At 46.7% G+C, this 19307-nt stretch overlaps 2 protein-coding genes across 11 annotated transcripts in view; one reads left to right on the forward strand and one right to left on the reverse strand.

The window, feature by feature from the left end:
- EIF2S2 (eukaryotic translation initiation factor 2 subunit beta) overlaps positions 1-2915 on the forward strand; it is a 17811-nt gene extending 14896 nt beyond the window's left edge. The window contains exons 8-9 of the mRNA XM_045444855.1: positions 1773-1858; positions 2446-2915. Of these exons, the coding sequence (XP_045300811.1) occupies positions 1773-1858; positions 2446-2621 (262 nt within the window). The 3' untranslated portion in view covers positions 2622-2915. The remainder of the gene's footprint in view (positions 1-1772; positions 1859-2445) is intronic.
- The window catches only part of RALY (RALY heterogeneous nuclear ribonucleoprotein), a 94894-nt gene continuing 76843 nt past the window's right edge, over positions 1257-19307 (reverse strand). For 4 of the 10 annotated variants that reach the window (XM_045444847.1, XM_045444849.1, XM_045444845.1 and 1 more), the window contains 5 exons: positions 19184-19231; positions 16956-17122; positions 16120-16233; positions 15710-15912; positions 1257-13285 (listed from right to left, as the gene is read on the reverse strand). In XM_045444847.1, the coding sequence (XP_045300803.1) occupies positions 12902-13285; positions 15710-15912; positions 16120-16233; positions 16956-17122; positions 19184-19231 (916 nt within the window). In that variant the 3' untranslated portion in view covers positions 1257-12901. Of the gene's footprint in view, positions 13286-14469; positions 14519-15709; positions 15913-16119; positions 16234-16821; positions 16868-16955; positions 17123-19183; positions 19232-19307 lie in introns of those variants that run through there. The other 6 variants (XM_045444851.1, XM_045444850.1, XR_006703234.1 and 3 more) reach the window with 5 other exon arrangements.

The following is a 19307-nucleotide window of genomic DNA, read 5'->3' on the forward strand; positions in this document are numbered from 1 at the left end:
AGAGCTTGGCTGCTGAGGAATAGAGAACAGAGTTTTCAGTGGCTCATCTGTACAGGCCTGCTGGTATTCCTGTCATTAACTGGAATTCTTGGGTCTTTTTATGGAGCAAATATTTTTGGAGGAAACGATTTTCTTAAATCAGAATTTATTTTCTAAATTGTTAATATGAGGAAATAGAGCTTTAGAAGTTGATGAGTGGCACAGGAGAAACACTGAAACAGAGCCTTAGTTAGTTATTTCCCTGTCTTCAGGGCTCACCTGTTGAAGGCACCAAGCCAGTCCCTCCCCATTCAGGGAGACCAGAATCCCTGGGAGGCCATCCCAATGAGTGTGACCATAAATACTAAAGATAAGTGATGTAGACTTAAGAGCAGTATGATAATAGCAACTCACACATGCTGAGTACCTGCTGTGTGAGAGGCACTGTGCCAAGCACTTTTTTGAGTACTGTCTCAGTCTTTATAACAGTCTTATGAACTGTAAACAGAAATTAATAATACCGTCTTACAGGTTTGGAAACCGTTTCATTGAAGTTGTAGTTGGTCACATAGCTAGTTAATATCATAGCCAAGATGGCAAACTCAGCTCTGTCCCTGGAGCTTGAACTCTTAAAAGGCTTACAGAGATAACTAAGGTGTTCTGCTCTCTTCCTACTCAAAACTCTTCTTAAAACCGTTTGATGCAATTGGCTACACTTGCTCTGGGGTTAAGGAGTGGCTTACTTTAACTAGTGGTGGATACATAGGCTCTGTTGTAGAATTGTGTTTTAAATGTAAATTTGTTACTTTATTTGTAACTTACGTAAACTAATGCAGTAAAAGCTATCAGTGGTTTTCTTACTCAGAATAATTTTAGTTTTTGTAGAGGTGGGGTATTAAAACAAGTTGTGACCAGTGAACTTATGGTCAATGGGCTAAATGTTATGGCGTTGTTGAGAAAATTCCATTTCTTTTGACAGTGAATGGAAAAAAACTACATCGAGCATTGGGATCACCGTAGCCTGAGATTAAGGGTTACAATCTGTGGAGGATAATAAACCTTATAGTTAAAGGAGAATCACAGGAGAGGTTCTTACAAAAGGCAGTTTTATAATGAGATATAAAACAAATGTAAATTTAATGCTACCTGGCTGAATTTTGTTTCACTTTGTGATTTGTAATTTTTAACAAATGTCTAGCCCAGAGCTTTACCAAAAGTGCTTGTCAGCACCTTTTCAGAAAGTTTCTCTTTAAGCACCATTGACAATATGTGGCCTGTGAGTTCAACTGTACTTCTTTATTGGTAACTTTATACAGTTCACACATTCAATGTACAAATGGTTTTTAATATGTTGACATAGCTGAACAACCATTACCACGACCCATCTTAGAATATTTTTATCAACTATGTGACTGAATCAAAACATTTAGTGCTTAAAATTTTTAGATACAACTCCCTATTTTTATATTTATAGACCCCCTCACTGTCTAGTACATGGTATACATTCAGTAAAAGTGTTTTTCTTTGTTGGATGAATAAGCCATCACAGACAGAATCAATTTGTTTTAGACTTAAAGGTTACTAGAGGGTTGGTTGAAATTGGATTTAATGTTAGGAAATATGGGTAGGTCATCAGGCACCAACTACTTAAAAATAAATTTTGAGAAACCAGGTGGTATCGGACTGTTCTAGAACTTATGCCACTGAATGTATTTTAAATTCATCAAGTGTATAAAGGTCCTTTGGTTCCTTACAGGAAACAATAATGGAAATATTTTTGCTTTCTCTCATAGTGGTTCTATAGATGGTAATAATCAACTTGTAATCAAAGGAAGATTCCAACAGAAACAGATAGAAAATGTTTTGAGAAGATATATCAGTAAGTGCATAATTCCATCATCTCGCTCTGAAACGTTCTCATCGGGCTGCAGTATTTTGGGGATGAGGGAGAATGATAATGATGGGAAGGTGGGACAGCAAGGTGACTTCTTGGCAGCTGTGTAGCAGGGAGAAGGGTTTGGATTTCTTAAGGTGCAGCAGACCAAGGCTGCTGGTTGGTTGTAGGCTGAAGGCCGAGTCAGAGAAATCTGTTTGCATTCAGGCCTGGCCTGTCTTTATCATCTTCCTAATGACTTAAAAGTTGGCAGGTCTGTTCCCACCTAGGTAACCTAGTAAGTTCTGAGTGGCTCTCCTGTAGACAGATCCAGGAGTGGCATCTGGCAAGCACCCCTACCTCCTTGGACATTTGGAGTCTTTCAGCCCATGATTTAGTACCTGAAGTATCACAGCAAACACCTTGTGTCTTTACCCCTAGAATATCTAAGTTAAGCTAAAGTTTTCCTTGGTCTGGGTACCATTTGGGCTTACGTTGTTCTGTGTAGAATATGTTTGAGAGAAGAAACTTCTGACTCACTGCAGTCAGTCACTGCAGTCAACAGGTAATTCTGTATGTTGCTTTTTCTGCAGAGGAATACGTTACCTGTCACACGTGCCGATCACCGGACACAATCCTGCAAAAGGACACCCGACTCTATTTCTTACAGTGCGAAACTTGTCATTCTCGATGCTCTGTTGCCAGCATCAAGACCGGCTTTCAGGCTGTCACAGGCAAGCGAGCACAGCTCCGTGCCAAAGCTAACTAATTGGCTAACCACCACTGATTTTCAAAGTGTGTTGTGGAGATTTGGCTGGACAGGTTTACCATCAAAGTGGATATATCATTGTATTAAATACAAGATAGAAAAGCTGCCAAGTTTTTTGGCTTGTGGCTGGTTGGTCTGAAATCTTTGCAAGATGCCGATGCTCAAGCTGTTGACCTACTCATTGCCTACTTTAACAACTGTCAGAAAAACATGATGGGGTAAGGCGGTGCTTTTTTAAAATCGTTCATAGACTTATGTAAAATGCAAGATAAATTAAAGTTATTATAACAGTGATTCTTTCAACTTGGTTTGTCCTTCAGTTTTCTATAAAAACTGTGCTTAAAATGAATTTATTTAGCAAAAACAGTTTATGCCTGGGCTCCGGTGAGGGCTCTATAGTCTCATCCTGTGAAACTGGAGATTGGTAGGTGCTTCAGCTGGGCAGCCATTTTTCTTCTCAACTTCTCTGGAGATAAAGCTTCACACAAGAGAGAGAGGGTGGCTGGAGCATGAGATCTGGGAGGACAGCCTGTTTTCAGTGTCAGGGGACGATTTCATAGATTTGAATTCTTTTCATTATGTGAGGATTATTGCTACCGCCTGACTGCCAAATCCTCCTGCTGTTACCATATGAAGGAATACAAGGTGCAAGGTACCCTCCCCCTCAGGATTCCCTTTCTTATTGACCACTAAGAAGATCTTAGAAACCTAGCCTTTAAGTATGATAACTGGCACACAGAGAAAAAACCCTAGTTGGGAATCTATTGGTGAGGAAGCAGCGTGGCATGTACTGTACAGAGAACTTGAGTCTGACCTATGACCCTAGGGAAAGCTTTTCTTTTTCCTCCCTAACTTGTGTTCTGGGTTTGAAAAAGGCCCACTACAAATGTTTTTCTATTTTGTATATTAACAGTAGCTTTTTGGTGTGACCATGAGAAACCAAGAGGTGATGCTGCCTGTGTGGTGCTTTTGGTGCCTCCAGTTCTGCCTTCTAAGCATTTGGCCGAACGGTTATTTCTCCATTCAGCACAGGGAGAAAGATCCCTTCACGTGTCTGTGATCTGTCTTGCACACACTTCAGAGGATGAGGGCATATCGCTGTTCCTCACGCTCTTGTTGCCAGACTCCTAAGTGGCCCCAGGAGCAGTCACTCAGCCCTGATTGTCTTACCCATGTTTTTAATCACTGTGACCTTTAAAGTACAGGCCAAGTGTTGTAAAACATCTTGGCCATGAAGTGGTGGAGGGAGGAGAGTATTTCCTCGACTCAATAGGTCCCAGGGAAACCACACACCGGCTGAGCTGCCACCACTGCCCTGATGAACTCAACTGTTTATGATGCCATCTTCCTTATTTTGTATCTATGCCCACATAGTTCCCAATGTCGGATGTTACTGCGTGAATAAAGCAAGGATGAGTGCCTCTTGTGTAATTAGCGCTCCATTGCTTTTGTGTGTGTATATATGTGTTTAACTCATTTATTTACTTTAGTGGGACCCCTTAGAGAAGATAAGATTTTACAATTTTACCTGTGGGACACAGTTATATTTGCAGTTTCAACCCAATTTTAACTTCATTCTCAAAACAGTCCCTGGACTAATACTAACCTTTTAAGATTGTTGAATTGAAATGGGATTAACTCTGTATTAACCCATTCAAAACTAAGTTACCCATTCACAGTAGTATCAACTTCATCTCTCTTACCTCACACTAACCAGCTCAGCAGCAAGGAACCTTCTGTAGGGTGACAAAGCAAAAGGCAACTGAGGGTTTTTGATCAAGATCCAGGTTTTGGTTGTGAGAGGGGAACCAGACCACCATCTCCAAAGTGTGTCTTGAGTGTTCCTAATTATGCAAAGGGGGGAAAAAAGGGTTCCATTGGTGGTTAAAAAAAGTTTGAGACTAGATGAACAGGTTCCATGACTACCTAGGAAAAGTCTTTAGTATGCTGATAGGTATTTTCATGACTACATAAACGGGCAGTTATATCTCTAGTCTTCAGAAAAACCTTTCTGACTCCATCTTGGCTCATTCCCACCTGCCCACTGCATGTAAAATACTGTTTCTCCTCCCAGCCCACCATAATGTAGGCACTGAGAACAAAGGTTTTTGTTCACTCATGCACCCCTCCCCCAAGTACTGAGAGCAAGTAGCAGGTGTTCCAATACTTGAATGAGTTTGCTTAAAAGCATAGAATATGCAGACTTTTATAGTCCCTTCTCTCCCCCGCTCCAACATCTTGCAGTCTAAGTGTTCTGGCAGAAAAAAACTGCTGGGCTGGACATCTGGAAAGAAATGCTGTTGTGGCATATGAGGCCCAGTCTGACCTGGTTTCCCCCACCCCAATCCTTTGTACTGGCAATTCTAAGGTTTCACATTTGAACAGAATATTAGGTTTTGCATTATGTTTAGAAGTTGGGCTTTGTAGCATGTGGTATACTTTTTTAATTGAAAAGATGGATTTATAATTAAAAACTTAATCCCCATAATCCTACCAACATAGAACCTTTTAGTGCCAAGAACAGTTTTCCAAGTTAGTACAGTTTTCATAATTTTTTAAAGCTGCAAAGAGTTTTCCATGTTCTACCATAGTTTATTAAATTAGTGCTCAGATGATGCGTGTTTGTTAATTCTTGGTAATACTAGGAGTATGAGCTCTGACCAATCTGGAGTGACAGTCCTCTGCCATTGATTATATTCTGTATTCTCATCTATAAAGTATGAAAATGCCTACCTCAAAGATGGTGAGACAGTATATGCCAAGTGCTTAACCCTGTCTGGCACCTGGAACTATTTTCCTTCTGTTGAATACTTCTTAGACTGAATTTCTAGAGTCAATGGGCAGACTTTAGGGTAGCCAAGTGTACAAATCCTGAGAACTGTGGGTATTGCTTCTATTTTTATGGTGATGGTGGGTTTATTGGGCTCCTATTATAGACGCTCTCAGGATGGTTGCCTGTCTCACAGTGATCCTGATAAACCTTTGGCCACAGGTGCATCAAACTCTCCCAACAATGTGCAACAGAGGCATAGTCCTTGGAGCTTTGTCACATTAATGGTGCTTTTGAGAAGAAAGGACCAAACTCCTACTGGGTCCCCTGTGTCTGTCATGGCTCCTGTCCTTTCAAACCTTCCCTGACAACAAAATATTGCCGAGCTCTTCTGATCACTGCCCCTTGATTTAAGCTTGGCTTCTGTTTTATTAATACAACACTGGAAGACCAGCTGTTGTAAAGGCTAAGTATGATGGATATTCGTTTTTTTTTTTTTTAAAGTAGGCTCCACGCTCAACATGGGACTTAAACTCATGACCCTGAGATTTTGATTCACATGCTCTACTGACTGAGCCAGCCAGGCACCCCTCTGTTCTTTTAATTTATTAATCGAATATTCTTAAATAACTCTAAGCTATTCCTAAATATTCTTAAATAATCTGTTATAATAAGTGGCTAGCACTACCAAGTCCCAACTTTGTGCCAGTCCCTGTTCTAGTGCTTTCTTAATCAGCACAGCAACTCTTTGAGGAAGGTATACTATTCTTCCCATTTTATAGATGAGGAACAGAGACTCAGAAAGGATAAGCAACTTGCCCAAGAGGTTGTAGTCCCAGGCATTCAAGCTCCAGAGCCTGTGCCCAGCCTCTGCAACACTGCCTCTCCACAACAATGTCATATGTTCAAAAGTGTTACCTGAATGCCTGCAGCAAAAGGCAGTCCCCGGCCCTCCAGGAGCTTATAGTTTTGTGACAATAATAGGTGTGCTAATAATAATAACCAGCTGTAAATATAGTCTGGTAAGAGGGGTAACAGAAGTAGGGACGGCCAGAGCTAACTCAGGCCAGGAAGGTGACTAACTCAGGCCAGGAAGGCCAGATAATGAGCCAGATGAAGACAGAACATTCCAGGTAAAAGCAGCTGGAGCTGTAAAGATACAGAACCCAGATAGTTCCTTCCACAATTAGTTCTATGTGCTTGACAACAGGGGTCAGATTGGGAGATAGAAGACATTGAGTCAGAAAGAAAGGAAAGGGGTCTGGAGTTTACCCACTGGGCAGTGAATAACTAAATGATGGTGCTAAAGAAGACAGATGTGGGAGGCAAGCATCAGGGAGACTAGTTGAGAGGTGACTTTTACAAAGTCCAAGTAAGAGAGAAAGAAGGGCCTAACCTAAGGCAATGGGATGGAGACAGGTTAGAGCCAAGACATACCGAGGAAAAATTAACATGACTTGATGACTAGAGAGAAAATGCTGACATGGGTAACAGGTGGACGGTGGTGCCATTCCCCAAGATGTGGACGCCTAAAGAAAAAGACTCGTAGCTGGGCAGGGCAGGCCTGGACTGTGATGCTCTTGGGGAGCACTGAGTTAGAGATGGAGATAGGGAGGCATTACTGTGGAGTCTGAAGCCATTGGTTTGGTTAGCCAGGAAGCTGTATAGAAAAAGAGGGTAGAGAGGTACGCATAAGAAGAAGAAGAAGGAGCAGAGTACAAAGGAGGAGGAGAAAGCCAGGAGAGCGTGCCGTCACAAGAATCAGGAGAGAAATTTCAGAGTCAGGTTGCAACAGGGCATGTGGGAAAGGACTGCCCAGGTGTGCATCCTGCCTTCCCCTCTTCCCAGGGGACATGTTATTTGGCAAACTATTCAACCAAAGTTCATGATTTCCCAAACCTGTAACATGAAAGGAGTATCTCCAGCTCTAAGGGATTATTCTGAGAGTTAAATAATGTGATCCATGTTCAAGAACTAGAGCACCCAGAAATGCAAACATATATACATATATATGTTATATCCCTCTTTCTAAAGTCCAATGCTGCGGGGGGAGGGGGGGGCAGTGGGGGATAAGCGACGTATAATTAAGAACACAAAGGTAGGGGCTCCTGGCTGGCTCAGTGACTTAATCTCAGAGCCATAGCTTCAAGACCCACGTTGGGTGTGGAGATTACTTAAAAAAAATAAATAGGGGCTCCTGGGTGGTTCAGTTAAGCAACCTTGGCTCACAGTTTGTGAGTTAATCCCTGTGTTTGGCTCTGTGCCGACAGCTCAGAGCCTGGAGCCTGGGTCAGATTCTGTGTCTCCCTCTCTCTGCTCCTCCCCTGCTCATGCTCTCTCAAAAATAAACAATCAAAAAAAAATTTTTTTAATAAAGTTAAAAAAAAAAAAAAACCCACAAAGGTAGATACTGGATTGAATTGTTTGCATATGCTCCATAGTTATTTGACTAAGCTACACATCCGATTTTAAAACTCTTTTTAAAACCCTTAGCAAGAATGAATGAGACAGTCTCTGGCCTTAAGATAGCTCCCTGTGTGGTCATGGAACTGAACACTGGGGTGGGCAGGGGGTAGAGGAGAAACGGCAGGTAGGTTTTAGAGGTAAAAGGGGGCTTATTGTTAGAAGGCACTAGGATGTGGACAAGAAATGGGGTCCATGTCAGAAAGTGGGACTGGGTGACCCTGTGTTCTGTGCACCTGGAAAAGCCAAACCCATGTACTTGCCCAAATAAGCCCTGGCTGCTGCACCTTTTTTATGAGGAGACCCTGATCATCTTGGCTCCCTCAGGAGGTAGACTGAGGCAGGGATTCAGGGAGGGGTATGTGTGCACCAGGGGTCCACTCACCAGTCAGAGGAAGCAGGTATCGTGTCCATCCATCCATACATGCAGGAGGGCCAGCTGGGCTTGCCCCACAGGCTTAGTGACCAGATGGACACACTGCTCTTGACTGCAGTAACTCTTAGATGTAGGGGGAAAAGCCTTCTTGTTATTATCTTCCTTTGTCTCCTTTTTATAATATTCTATTTAATGTTTATATCTAATATTTAATTAGAAATTAAATATTACATACATACTGAAATACACTTTGGGAAAGGGTGAATATAAAAATAAGAGAAAAGAAAATTATGGTCTGTTATTTTTTTAAGAGAAAAATCACCTAATCTGGATTAGGTGATAAGTGAACTCATTAGGTATTGTCATAATAACAGTGTGCTCTTTTCCACTTTTCAGATGAGGAAGATGAGGCTCAGAGAGGTTAACTGACTTGTCTAAGGTATACAGCAAATAACCTGCACTGGAACTCAATAACACAAAGTCTATATTTTTGCCCCGTCCCCCTAAAGTAGAGCAAACTACTTAACTTTTGAGCCTCAGTTTGTGTTCAGATTATCTACTTATGATATATAACAAATCACTCTAAAACTTAACTTAAAATGATGATCACTGATTATTATCCTTCATGGTGCTGGACTTTGACAGGCCTCAGCTAGGCAGTTCTGTCTTGGTTCTCAGTCAGTGGCTGGGCTGGAGTCATCCTGAAGGCTTCCTCATTCATGTCTGACAGCGACAGCTGATACTGGTTATCAGCTGGAACTTAGGGCTGTCATGTCAGGCTTCTCCATGTGGCCTGGGCTTCACAGCATGGTGGCCGGGTCTCAAGACACAGAAGTAGAAACTACTAGTTCTTAACACAACTGTGAGACTGGCCTAGCATCACCATCACTGTATCCTACTGATTAGAGTCCAGATAAAGGGGAGAGGACAGAAATACCAGCTGTCAATGGGGCTAAGTTTTAGAACCTCCGCAACTATAAAATCTGTAAGATGGACATAACTGCACAATGAAGACCTGTTATTTTTGTCATGCCAAACTTCCCTTCTTCTAGCAGAACTCCTCTTTTCCTTTTGGGGATTCTTCCCTTTCCCTGTCCACACTCATAGGCCCTGTGGCCATGCTCTGCCACCACTTAGAACCTGAGAACAATGCTAAGAGAGGAGACCAAGCTGAAGAATAAAGAAATACATTCCTGATGACAACTCTTGAAGCCCTGCATCCACTGGGTCTGCATAACTGTATCTGGAACTTTAAATTGGTGAAACAGTAAACTTCCCCCTGCTTAAGCACATTTGAGTCCAGTTTCTACAACTTGTAACAGAAAGTTCATATTACATCCACCTAAAAGGTGGTTATAGAGATTAAATAAATGTAAAATGTGCCTTTTACACAGCACATATTCACAAGTTTTATTTACTGTTATTATAGAATAATCTTATTATAAAGAATGTGGCCATGGCTATAGGGATTTTTATTTGCCCAAAGTTAATCAATGGTCGAACTGGAATTCAAACCCAGGAAACCTAGATCAGAATCTTGCCCAGCTTTACACTCCATATTTCTGTGGTCTTGTCAGATGGTCCACTGTAGAGTGTATAATGTCCTGATAGGATTAGAGATGACCTGGCCAGGCCTGGCTAATACTGAATGGACACTCACGTACTCTCATTTCAACTCCTCATCCATAAAAAAAAAAAAGCAAAAAACAAAAAAACCCCCCAAATCATCATGTTACTATTTCCTAGCTATCTAAAAACTCCAAATCCTCAAAAAGCATTCCAGTAGCTGCTACTAAAAACATTCTGAGTCAGCACATGAAACGAGGCCTGAGAGAGATTAAAAACAAAATTGGGCCATATTTTGAGACTCCTCAAATTAAGAGTTTGGACTTAGCCATGTGACTTGCTTTGACCAAAAGAACCTCGAAAACATGCCATGGGCAAGAACTTGGAAGAGCACTTGTACACTGGAGCTTACCTGGTCTGCCTGCTAGATTCTGGGTACATGTGGCCCACTTGCCCTGCTGCCCAGCCAACTCCTTAACAAGTGGATGAGATTATCTGGGACCCATGGCCCCCCAGCCAATCTGCCAGCTCACTTCAGCCATATCATAGCCCAGATGAGATAAGGAGAACTGCCCAGCTGAGTGCAGCCCAAATTTCCAAGCCACTGAATCAGAAGGTAATAAATGTTTATTAAAGTTACTACATTTTGGGCTTGTTATACAAGTTAACTGATGATAAGAGGCCCATTTACTATCCCTGATCTAGGCCAACCCCTTGCACAGATGAGGAAACGGGAGACCTAGCAAGGAATAAGACTCGCCCTGCATCACAAACTTTATTGGCAGCAGTACAGGGAGGAAAGCCAGTAAAACCACTGGTTGTGATAATTCCTTCAACAGCTGCCAGGATCACAAATGAGGCTTCAGATCTTCAAAATATCTATGGAATCATAGCCCTTTGGGTAGAATCTGGTATCCTATTTCTTCCTCATCTCCTTTTGGTTTTCAGAGGTTGAACAGATAAATGAAAACCGATGAGCAACGGAATGAGAGAGGACTGGGCAGATGTATGCAGCAGGGTTTTGTGGATGTGAATTTCCCACTCAAATCTTCCCAGGGGCTAAGTAGTTTAGGGCCTTTTGTGGGATGCCAGGATGGGGATCTCCATCTGTCTAGGACGTCCTGGTGCTAGGGTGATTAGGCAGGGCCTCTGCATAGGGCAGACATTTCCTGCCCTGGAAGGGATTTTCCCTGCTCTTCTGCCTAGCATACTACAGAAGCTCACAGCCCCTCCTATTCTACCTGACCCCAAACCTGAAAAGTGAGTGCCTCAGTCACTATTGAGTATGGCCATATAGAATCCGAAAATGTTATTACAGTGCAAGGGGCACAGAGCACTAGGCTCTGGAGACTCAGGAACACGGTGCCAGCCCTCAGTGTTAAGTCCACTAAGGCCTCAGCCTCTACCCTCTCTCCCCCTGCTGCCCAGGGTCCCTGACAGGCACACATATGGGGACTGTGAGCCCACTTGTGGAGCTAAAGCGCCAAAAAGGCAGAAACTTTGCTCCACATCACATTATGAGGCAATGGCTAAGCGAGGATGGGGGCATTTGGCTCAGCTGTGGGTCCAGAACTTGGGCTGCCTCAAGGGCGGGTTAATCAGGCCCCTGCACAGCTTGGGAATGCAGAGCCACACTCAGGCTTCAGACTGCTAGCCGGCCAATGACAGGCAGGAGAGGCTGCCCAGGGAGGGAGACAAGAGACAACAAAAACTTCCCTGGGTGATTCCATACCCAGGGTGGCCTAGCTTGAGCACTGTCTCGAGCCCAGCCTCTAGCCTCCACCAAAACCTGGGGCCAAAGTCTGGGGAAAGTTTGATGGAGACTGTTGTAGAACAGTTGGTCTGAAATGGGATTTTTAACAAGAATTCCAGCAGGCCTGACACTCTGAGGAACATGCAAAGACGACTGGAGAGCCCAAACCCCTTTCTGATGATGGGACCGAATTCTCGGTGTTGGGAAAGTTTGTCTAGAAGAGAGAATGAACAATTTTTGAAGAGCAGTAAGCTGAGAAGGAAGACTTCTCAGAGGTGCCTGACACTGGAACAGCAGCTTAATAATGAGTGGGTATCTCTCAGATGGAGAAAGGAGCAAGAGTACGTGCCAGACCAGGAGCAAAGCACGTTTCTGGGTGTCTGCCCACCAAAGCCCCACACCAGAGAGACCAGACTAACTGACCACACCTTTGTCACCAGGTTCACAGGACTGGGGAGGGTACTTATATAACCTATGAGTGAATCAAAAAGATCCGCTGTGGCAGGTGATCCTCTCCTAGGAATTTGAACGCAGGGAAATTCGTCAACTTGTGGAGTAAAATTAGGACAGAAGAGGAAATTTGAAGGAACACTGTCAGTTGTCAGAGAACAAAGCAAACATCTAGACAGGCAGCCCAGAATAGGTACAGGGAAGCCACAGGTATCCTGATGCCAACTTCCTAATGCTTGAGGTTAATGGGAGTGAGGCTCTATGACTTGCTGCCTATGAGAGGGAAGGGCTTGTTTTGTGTGGGGTAGGTGACAAAAGACAGGAGAGGCCAAAGTATACAGGATCATGTACAGGAGTTGGGAGTTTTGTCCCAATGGTGAGCTGTCAGGTAAGGGTTTTACAGGGAAGGGACATGACTCAGAAAAAGCACCATAGTGGCTAGTGGGAAATGGGGCAGGGAGAAGCCAGAGACTGGGAAGCTGGTGAGAAGACAGAGCCCAAGTGAAAAAACACAGCATCCTAAACTAGGACAGAGAAGAGAGGACGAGGCAGTTTCCAGAATCATCTTAAAGCTGGGAAAGACCAGACTAAATGAGAAGCTAAGACCTGAACCTACCACTGCCTAACCAAGTAGCTCATAATTGCTTGGCACTTCAGCCACCAAAGTATTCTCTTGGGCACTGGGACATCTGACATCCCCCAAGAACCCTACTGGCCATTTCTATTTCCATTTTAGCTGTGGAAACTAAGGCCTAGACAGCCCAGCAGTATGCACCCGAGACAATGCTCCCTAACCGGGAGAAGTGAAAGAGGAAAAAGAACAGGGTAAAGCAAACCAGACTAGACTCTTGGCATGAAGCAGACTAGACCAGACTCTGGCTGGGCAGGACGACTAGGGTACCTTAAGAAAATAAATACAAACCATCCCATCTCAGAGCAAGTTGGGATCCAATCTCTTTATTGTCAGGGTACCCTCCCCGTGACCCTCCCCTCTCCAAACCTATAGAAAAACCCCAAGCCTGGGAGTGTCCTGGGAGGGGAGGTAGAGTATAGGGAAACCTCTGTCCTCTGGCCTGGGCGGTGCCAACAGGGAGGGTGCATGGGGAGGGGAGGCCGATAACTGCACCTGCAGAGGATGTGGCAGTGGCTGGGACGTGTGGGGGAGGAGGTGCCTGCTGCCAGCTCTCCTGGGACCCGCTGAGGGTGGTATCCAGGGGTGAGTGCCCAACATGAGGCCTGATACAGTGCACGCCCTTCTCCTGCCGCTGGCCGTTGCTCCTGTCAGGCTGAGAGAGAGAGAGACAAAGGAGAGACTGAGGCTGGCAGGAAGAGCCCCTGGGACCCATGATTACTAGGGCTGGGAAGACAAAAGGGCAGAACGGTGTCTACTGTTTGCGGACAGAGATGTGCCTGTGCTCTGGCTCTCGCCTCCTAATTTTCTGGCCATACAATCTTGGGTGAGTCTCTCCCCCTCCCTGAGCCTCCATTTCCTCACCTGAGCCCTGCACCTCATCTGAGAACTGGCTTCACAAGGTAAAACTTAGCTTCCTTGGTAAAACCAACCATGAAGCTCCAAGAGGATGGATTCCATATATACAATTTCCTAAACTGTCTGGGAAGCTCTTGCTGGTGGAGCACCTCACAAAATGAACGTGTCAGGTATAAAGACACCTCTGAGGTCAAGGATTTCCTTCACCCAAGCCTGTCTTACCCTGAACACGACCCCCAAAGAAATGGGGCAGAGCAGGGGGGCGAGCACTGGCCAGAGAGTAGGCTGGGACGCCATACACCACTGGATTCAAACCTAGGCTCCACCGATTACCACCTTGGGATCTAGTGAGATATATGCTACCTCCCTGCCCCTTTCAGTGCCTCAGTTCCCATGTGTTACACTGATACAATCACAACCTTGCAGAGTTAAGTCCTAGCCCCTAAGCCTGGCACAAACATCACTTTGATGATGAACTGCTCCCTCTGCCTTACCATGCAGAGATAGGACTATGGCCACAGGAGACTCCTGACCATCTCCCACATACCAAGGACCATCAGAACCCTGAATTTTGCTAAAGCTGTTCCCTCAGATACCTCTCCCTCAATCCTGAATAGGCTCAGCTAAGTATCAACTCTTCCACCACACCCCTATGGACACCCTGCCTCTACAGCCCATCATCCTGCTCACACTGGGTGGTCATGGTTTGTGTCTTCCTCCACCAGACTCTGAACTTCTGTAGGGTGGAGCTGGACAACATGCCTCAGAGTGCACTGAGGGAACCCGTGCAGGGCTGGCCTGCCTAGCCCATCCATGGCTCCTGCTCCCACAGCCTAGCAAGTTCCTGCTACAAAGGAGCATGGTCAAATGGCTGACAGGATGGAGGGGCCGTCCTTGCTGGGCATAGCAAGACCCTGCCAGGTCTGCTTCATGGCATGCCTGCCACTTCTCTTCACCCCCTGTCCACCAGGAGCCCCATACCTGCTTACTGCAAGGCCCCATCCTCCGCGTCTGTGTCCTGGCTGTGCTCCTGATAGGGAGGAGGCAACAAGAGACCATACATCACTCACTACCAACTCTGAGTCATGCCCTGGGGCCCACTGCACTTCTGGAGACCAAACTCCGAAAGAGGGATGATTATGGGACCAGTTTCAACACAGCTGGCTTGGGATCCTGACAGGATGGTCTGAGCCCATCCCCCAGAAGAGAGACGGGACCAGTCAAGGGCGTTCTAGGTGTGGCAGGGGAGCACATTTGTACGTAGAAAGACCTTCTTAGACTGTAGCAGGTTGAAAGCCTGGTGGACGGGTGAGCTCCCTATCCTTGGGACAGCTAAGCCTTCGTTAGGGCCTTTATGGAGACTACTATGCCTAAGAGAGTAAATGGGTCCAAAAAAGGAGAGACAAGCTAGGGACATAAGGAGGAGGATCTCTTAACTACAGTGGCCATGAGCCCATCTGTCCTCATGCCAGAACCCAGCACTGATGAAAAGGAGAAAGTTCCAGACCTAGTGAAGAAGTCAGGGCTCTAATTCTGGCTCATCCCCTATTAATTATAAGGCCCTGAGCAAGTTACTCTACTCCTCAGAGCCTCAGTTTCCTCACTGGCTAAAACGTGGGAAGAGTAGTAACTTTACACAGTGCGACGCTGTTGTTAAGGTTAAATAAAGTTAGAAACTACAGGGCCTGGTGCTCAGTGAGTGTCTATTAGGTAAACAAGTAGAAGGCACACAACAGTTATCATACATACTCAGAGTCTGGTCTACCTTCCTACTTGACATAAGCTCCTTGCCAATGACTTCCCAGCCTCACTCTGAAGGGTTCCAATAACAAAGAACTCCCTCCATGCCTCTCAGGAGACAACCTGTTTTATGCTTAGGCAGGAATAGCTTTTAGAAAATCCTCAGGTAAAGTGGATATCCAACCTCCCTGAGGCTTCCCCAGGCAATCCTAGTCCTGCCCCCTGAAACTCTGCAGACTGTGCTCCCTGAAGCCCCTGACTCTTCCGTTGTCCAACCTGTATGGAAACCAAGTCTAGAATGGGCCCTGACTCAAGAGAGGTCTACCCTGGTCCTCAGTGGGACTTCTGACTAGCAACTGAAATAGGTATCCCCTTTCCCAGGAAGAGGAAGGAGGGAGCTCAACAGGGACACTCAGCAGCTCAGAGGGTTCCCCCTTCCCCTGCTCCCCTCCTATGCACCCCTCCCCAGCTGTGCCCTCACCAGCTCTTCCTCGCTGTGTGTCAGCAGCCCCTCCTCATCGCCGTCGTCTCGAGCCTGTGCTTCTCCCTGGGGCGTGCCTGCCTCAGAAGCCGTGTCCTCTTGGGGGGCTGGTGGCCGGCTGCTGCCACCACTACTGCCCCCACCACTGCCACTGCCACTGGCACTGGCACTGGCACTGCCGCTGTCACCCTTCTTCTTGCCATCTTGAGGGGAAAGGGGTGGGAAGAAGGGAATAGAACTCAGTCTGGGGCAGCTGCCCAAGGCAGGATCTTAGCAGCAGCTAGGCCTCGGCATGGTGGATTCATGTGGCGTTGGAGGCCACAGCCCTTCTCTGCCCTGTGCGCTGACCTCCCCGCACTCTGCCCTGTGCCCCTGGTCCCCGAGCTGGGCAAGGACCCATGGAAGCTGACCTGGGTTGGCCTTCTGCTCCTCGGCAATCTGCTCCAAGCGGCCCAGCAGAGCATCGATGTTGGACTTGATCTGCGTCAGCTCTGTCTTGATGGTCTGCAGTTCACTGCTCTTTACTGGGAGCACAGGGAGTATACGTTGTCACCCAGGGGCTGGGAGCTTGACACTAACGTAAGATCCTCCCTAGTCCCATTCTGTCAACCAGGAAGGCAGGCCAGTGGCAGGAACTGTTTTCATCCATGGTTCTTTTGCCAGCAAAAAGGCTGGAGCTGCCCGTGGCTTCTGAGACTTTTGAGACCATGCCTATAGTAACCAGTCCACCCTTCTGCACCTGGATCTCTTCCCATGACCTCTCAACAATGAAAGGGACTGGAGATGGAGGAGAATGCAGGTGTGGCGTGCACCTAAGCAATCATGTGTTCTTCCTTATGTTAAATAGGGTGGTGCCCAGATTTCAAGGTGTATGGATGGATGTGGGTGTTTTACCATCAGATTTCCTGGGTGCCTGGCTGCAACATGTGTACACCAGAATGAATGTGCACACCAGCAGTGGGCCTGTGCAAACTTGCCCTTATTATAGGAAAGAGGACACCTTCTCCTCACTGGGCTCCATGTCACAGCACTGGACATTTCTGTGCCCAACCCAAGCCCCTCCTCCTCATAGGTCAGGCTTTTCCTCTTACAAATGCAGTAAGAATACTCACTTGGTTGTGCTAGAGCTGCAGAACTGTGGGAGATTTGTTCCTTCATCTATTTTCCAATGTAAAAATACATGATTCTATTATTTTGCTAATGAGGAAAAACAAAAAAGATCTAGGAAGAAGATACAGTCACTCACACTTGATCTTGGCTGAGCTGGTGGTAATGGCTGTGGAGCGGGCAAAGAGCTTGACAGGTATGGTGGTTTTGACACGTCGGACCAAGGGGACTGTGACCCGGGGTCGCTTCACAGGGACTGCCCTGGGCACTGGCACAGGTGACAGGCGGCCCCGATAGTCGAAGAGCCTGTAGGGGCAAATGGGCCAGAGGCTGCAGCATGGCCTGTGGCCACCAGAAGGCACTGCGACTCTAGACAAGCACGTGCTGGTGAAGGGCTGGGCAGCCTGTACTACACACCTCCGCCTGCTCCCAACAAGCCCTGGGAGTGAAGAGGATGGGCTTCTGGCACCTTAAAAGCTGCTGGGACTCTCATTTCATCCACCTTTCCTACCAGTCAGGTCAGATGAGGGCAGGTGAGGTGGCAGGTGGTAATGGTTTCAACCCTGGTTCAAGGAAGGAGCAAACAGAGACCAGGCCCAGAAAAGAGCCTTCCCCAGGTCCCCCTAACACCCAGGCCTGCCGGCTTCTGCTTCTGCTCAGTCAACTGCCACCCCAACCTCTCGTCGGAGTTTGCAAATGTCCCTAAAGCAAGGCAAAATTCCAGCTGGGAACAAAAAGATGTAGGAATAGGGAATCCCTAAGCCTGCCTGAGCTTCAGTTTTCCCGAAATCTGCTTAATGAGGATGACTACCTCAAATTCTGTGCCAGGCCCCCACCCTACCCCACCCCAAGGCTATTGTGAGAGCAGGGCATGAGAAAACTTGGTTAAAAGCACACATGTTAAAAGGTGTGATAGGTGAAGGCCAGGGTACTGAGGCTCTCAAACCAGGAGACTATGACCTCAGAGGCATGAGGCTGGAGTCCCAAACACCTGTCCTAATTCTAGGCCCTCTTAATCACCCCAGCCCTCTTACTCCACTTCAGAGATGGAGGGGAGGAGATCCATTAGAATATCAAGGTTGGACAACCAATCAGATCCCTGGGCTCCCAGACTATGCTGTCCCCAGTGTCATCACCCAGCCCTCTCCGAGAGAGTTTCTCTTCCTGCTCATCAGTCAGAAGTTCAATAGGCTGATTAGGGGTATCTCCCACCACATCTGCTACTATTACCTTTCTTCAGGGAAACACAGCCCTAGGGGTACACTATGGAATCACTTTGGTGACAGCCAGGAAACATGCCATCACTAGACAATGCAATGCCCCATGGCTTGGCATTCCTTTGTTCAGGGAGCCCCTGCCCTGGGGTGGGGATGGCTGGAGATGGAGAGTCTCTGGGAATGGATCCAGTCCCAGACCCTGCATTTCTGCCCCTAAGGGGAGGGGGCGGCTCTGGCCTTGGTCAGAATCACTAACCACAGAATCCCAGAGCTGGAAGAGCCCTGAGGGATTACTTAGTGTAAGCCCATTTTACAGACTGGGAGGGGATTTGCCCAAAGTCACACAATCCATTCAGTGGCAGAGCTGAGATTAGCACCCAGTCTTCTGACTGACTCTCAGGCTAGGGCACATTCCACTACACCGCACTGTCTCCTGAAACCATTCAGAGGTGAGAAAACCAAGGCTCAGAGAGGTTCTGTTCTTCCTGGACAGACTGAGGCAGGCAGGATGGGAAGGACGAAGGAAGGGAGAATTTTGGAACAGCCCCCATCATGATTTCCATTTGGGAATGTGGCTAGTGCCATAGAATGGAGCCCACAGCTCAAGGCTGGGGTCTGGGAAGGCTTGAGGGTGAAGGGATGGGCCACATAGCCTACCAGGAACTAATTCAGACCTCCAAAGGACTGCTGGCCTCCTGGCTATAAATGAAAGGCCAAGAGGTATTCATTGAGCTTTTGAGGCTCCTTCCACCTGGCTGAGCACCTCAAATAGGTAAGGAGACTAAACAGCAGGAACATGAGGGCTCAAACTCCCTGCACCTACTCTAGTAACCTTTTCTATAATCCAATTTGCTATGGTTGTATGTCCCTTGCTGTCTAGTCCCACTGAGTCCCAAACCAGGATTAGGAGGTGGAAGGGCAGTCAGAATGGGAGACAGTGTGGGGTGGGGAACCTCTGACCTGGGCACCTGCAGAACTAGACCCTAGTTCCAGCTCTGCCACCAACTTGTGGAACAGCCTTGGGCAGATGCCCGTCCACACCTCTGGGCTCCAGTTTCCACATGGAGGACTGAGTGGGCTACACCAGTAATCTCTCAGGACCCTTCCAGCTTGGCTTTTTCATGCCTGGGCACGCCCCTTCCCTGCTCACCTGTCGTAGAAGTCGTCCCGGTAGTAATCATAGTCAAAGCTGTAGCCACTGGGGAAACAAAGGGGAGAGGGCCAGGGCTTAGGGACAGCCACTCAGCCCACTCTCCGCAGGCCCTCATCTCCAA

Source organism: Leopardus geoffroyi, chromosome A3 (genome assembly GCF_018350155.1).
Source record: "Leopardus geoffroyi isolate Oge1 chromosome A3, O.geoffroyi_Oge1_pat1.0, whole genome shotgun sequence".
Lineage (NCBI taxonomy): Eukaryota > Metazoa > Chordata > Mammalia > Carnivora > Felidae > Leopardus > Leopardus geoffroyi.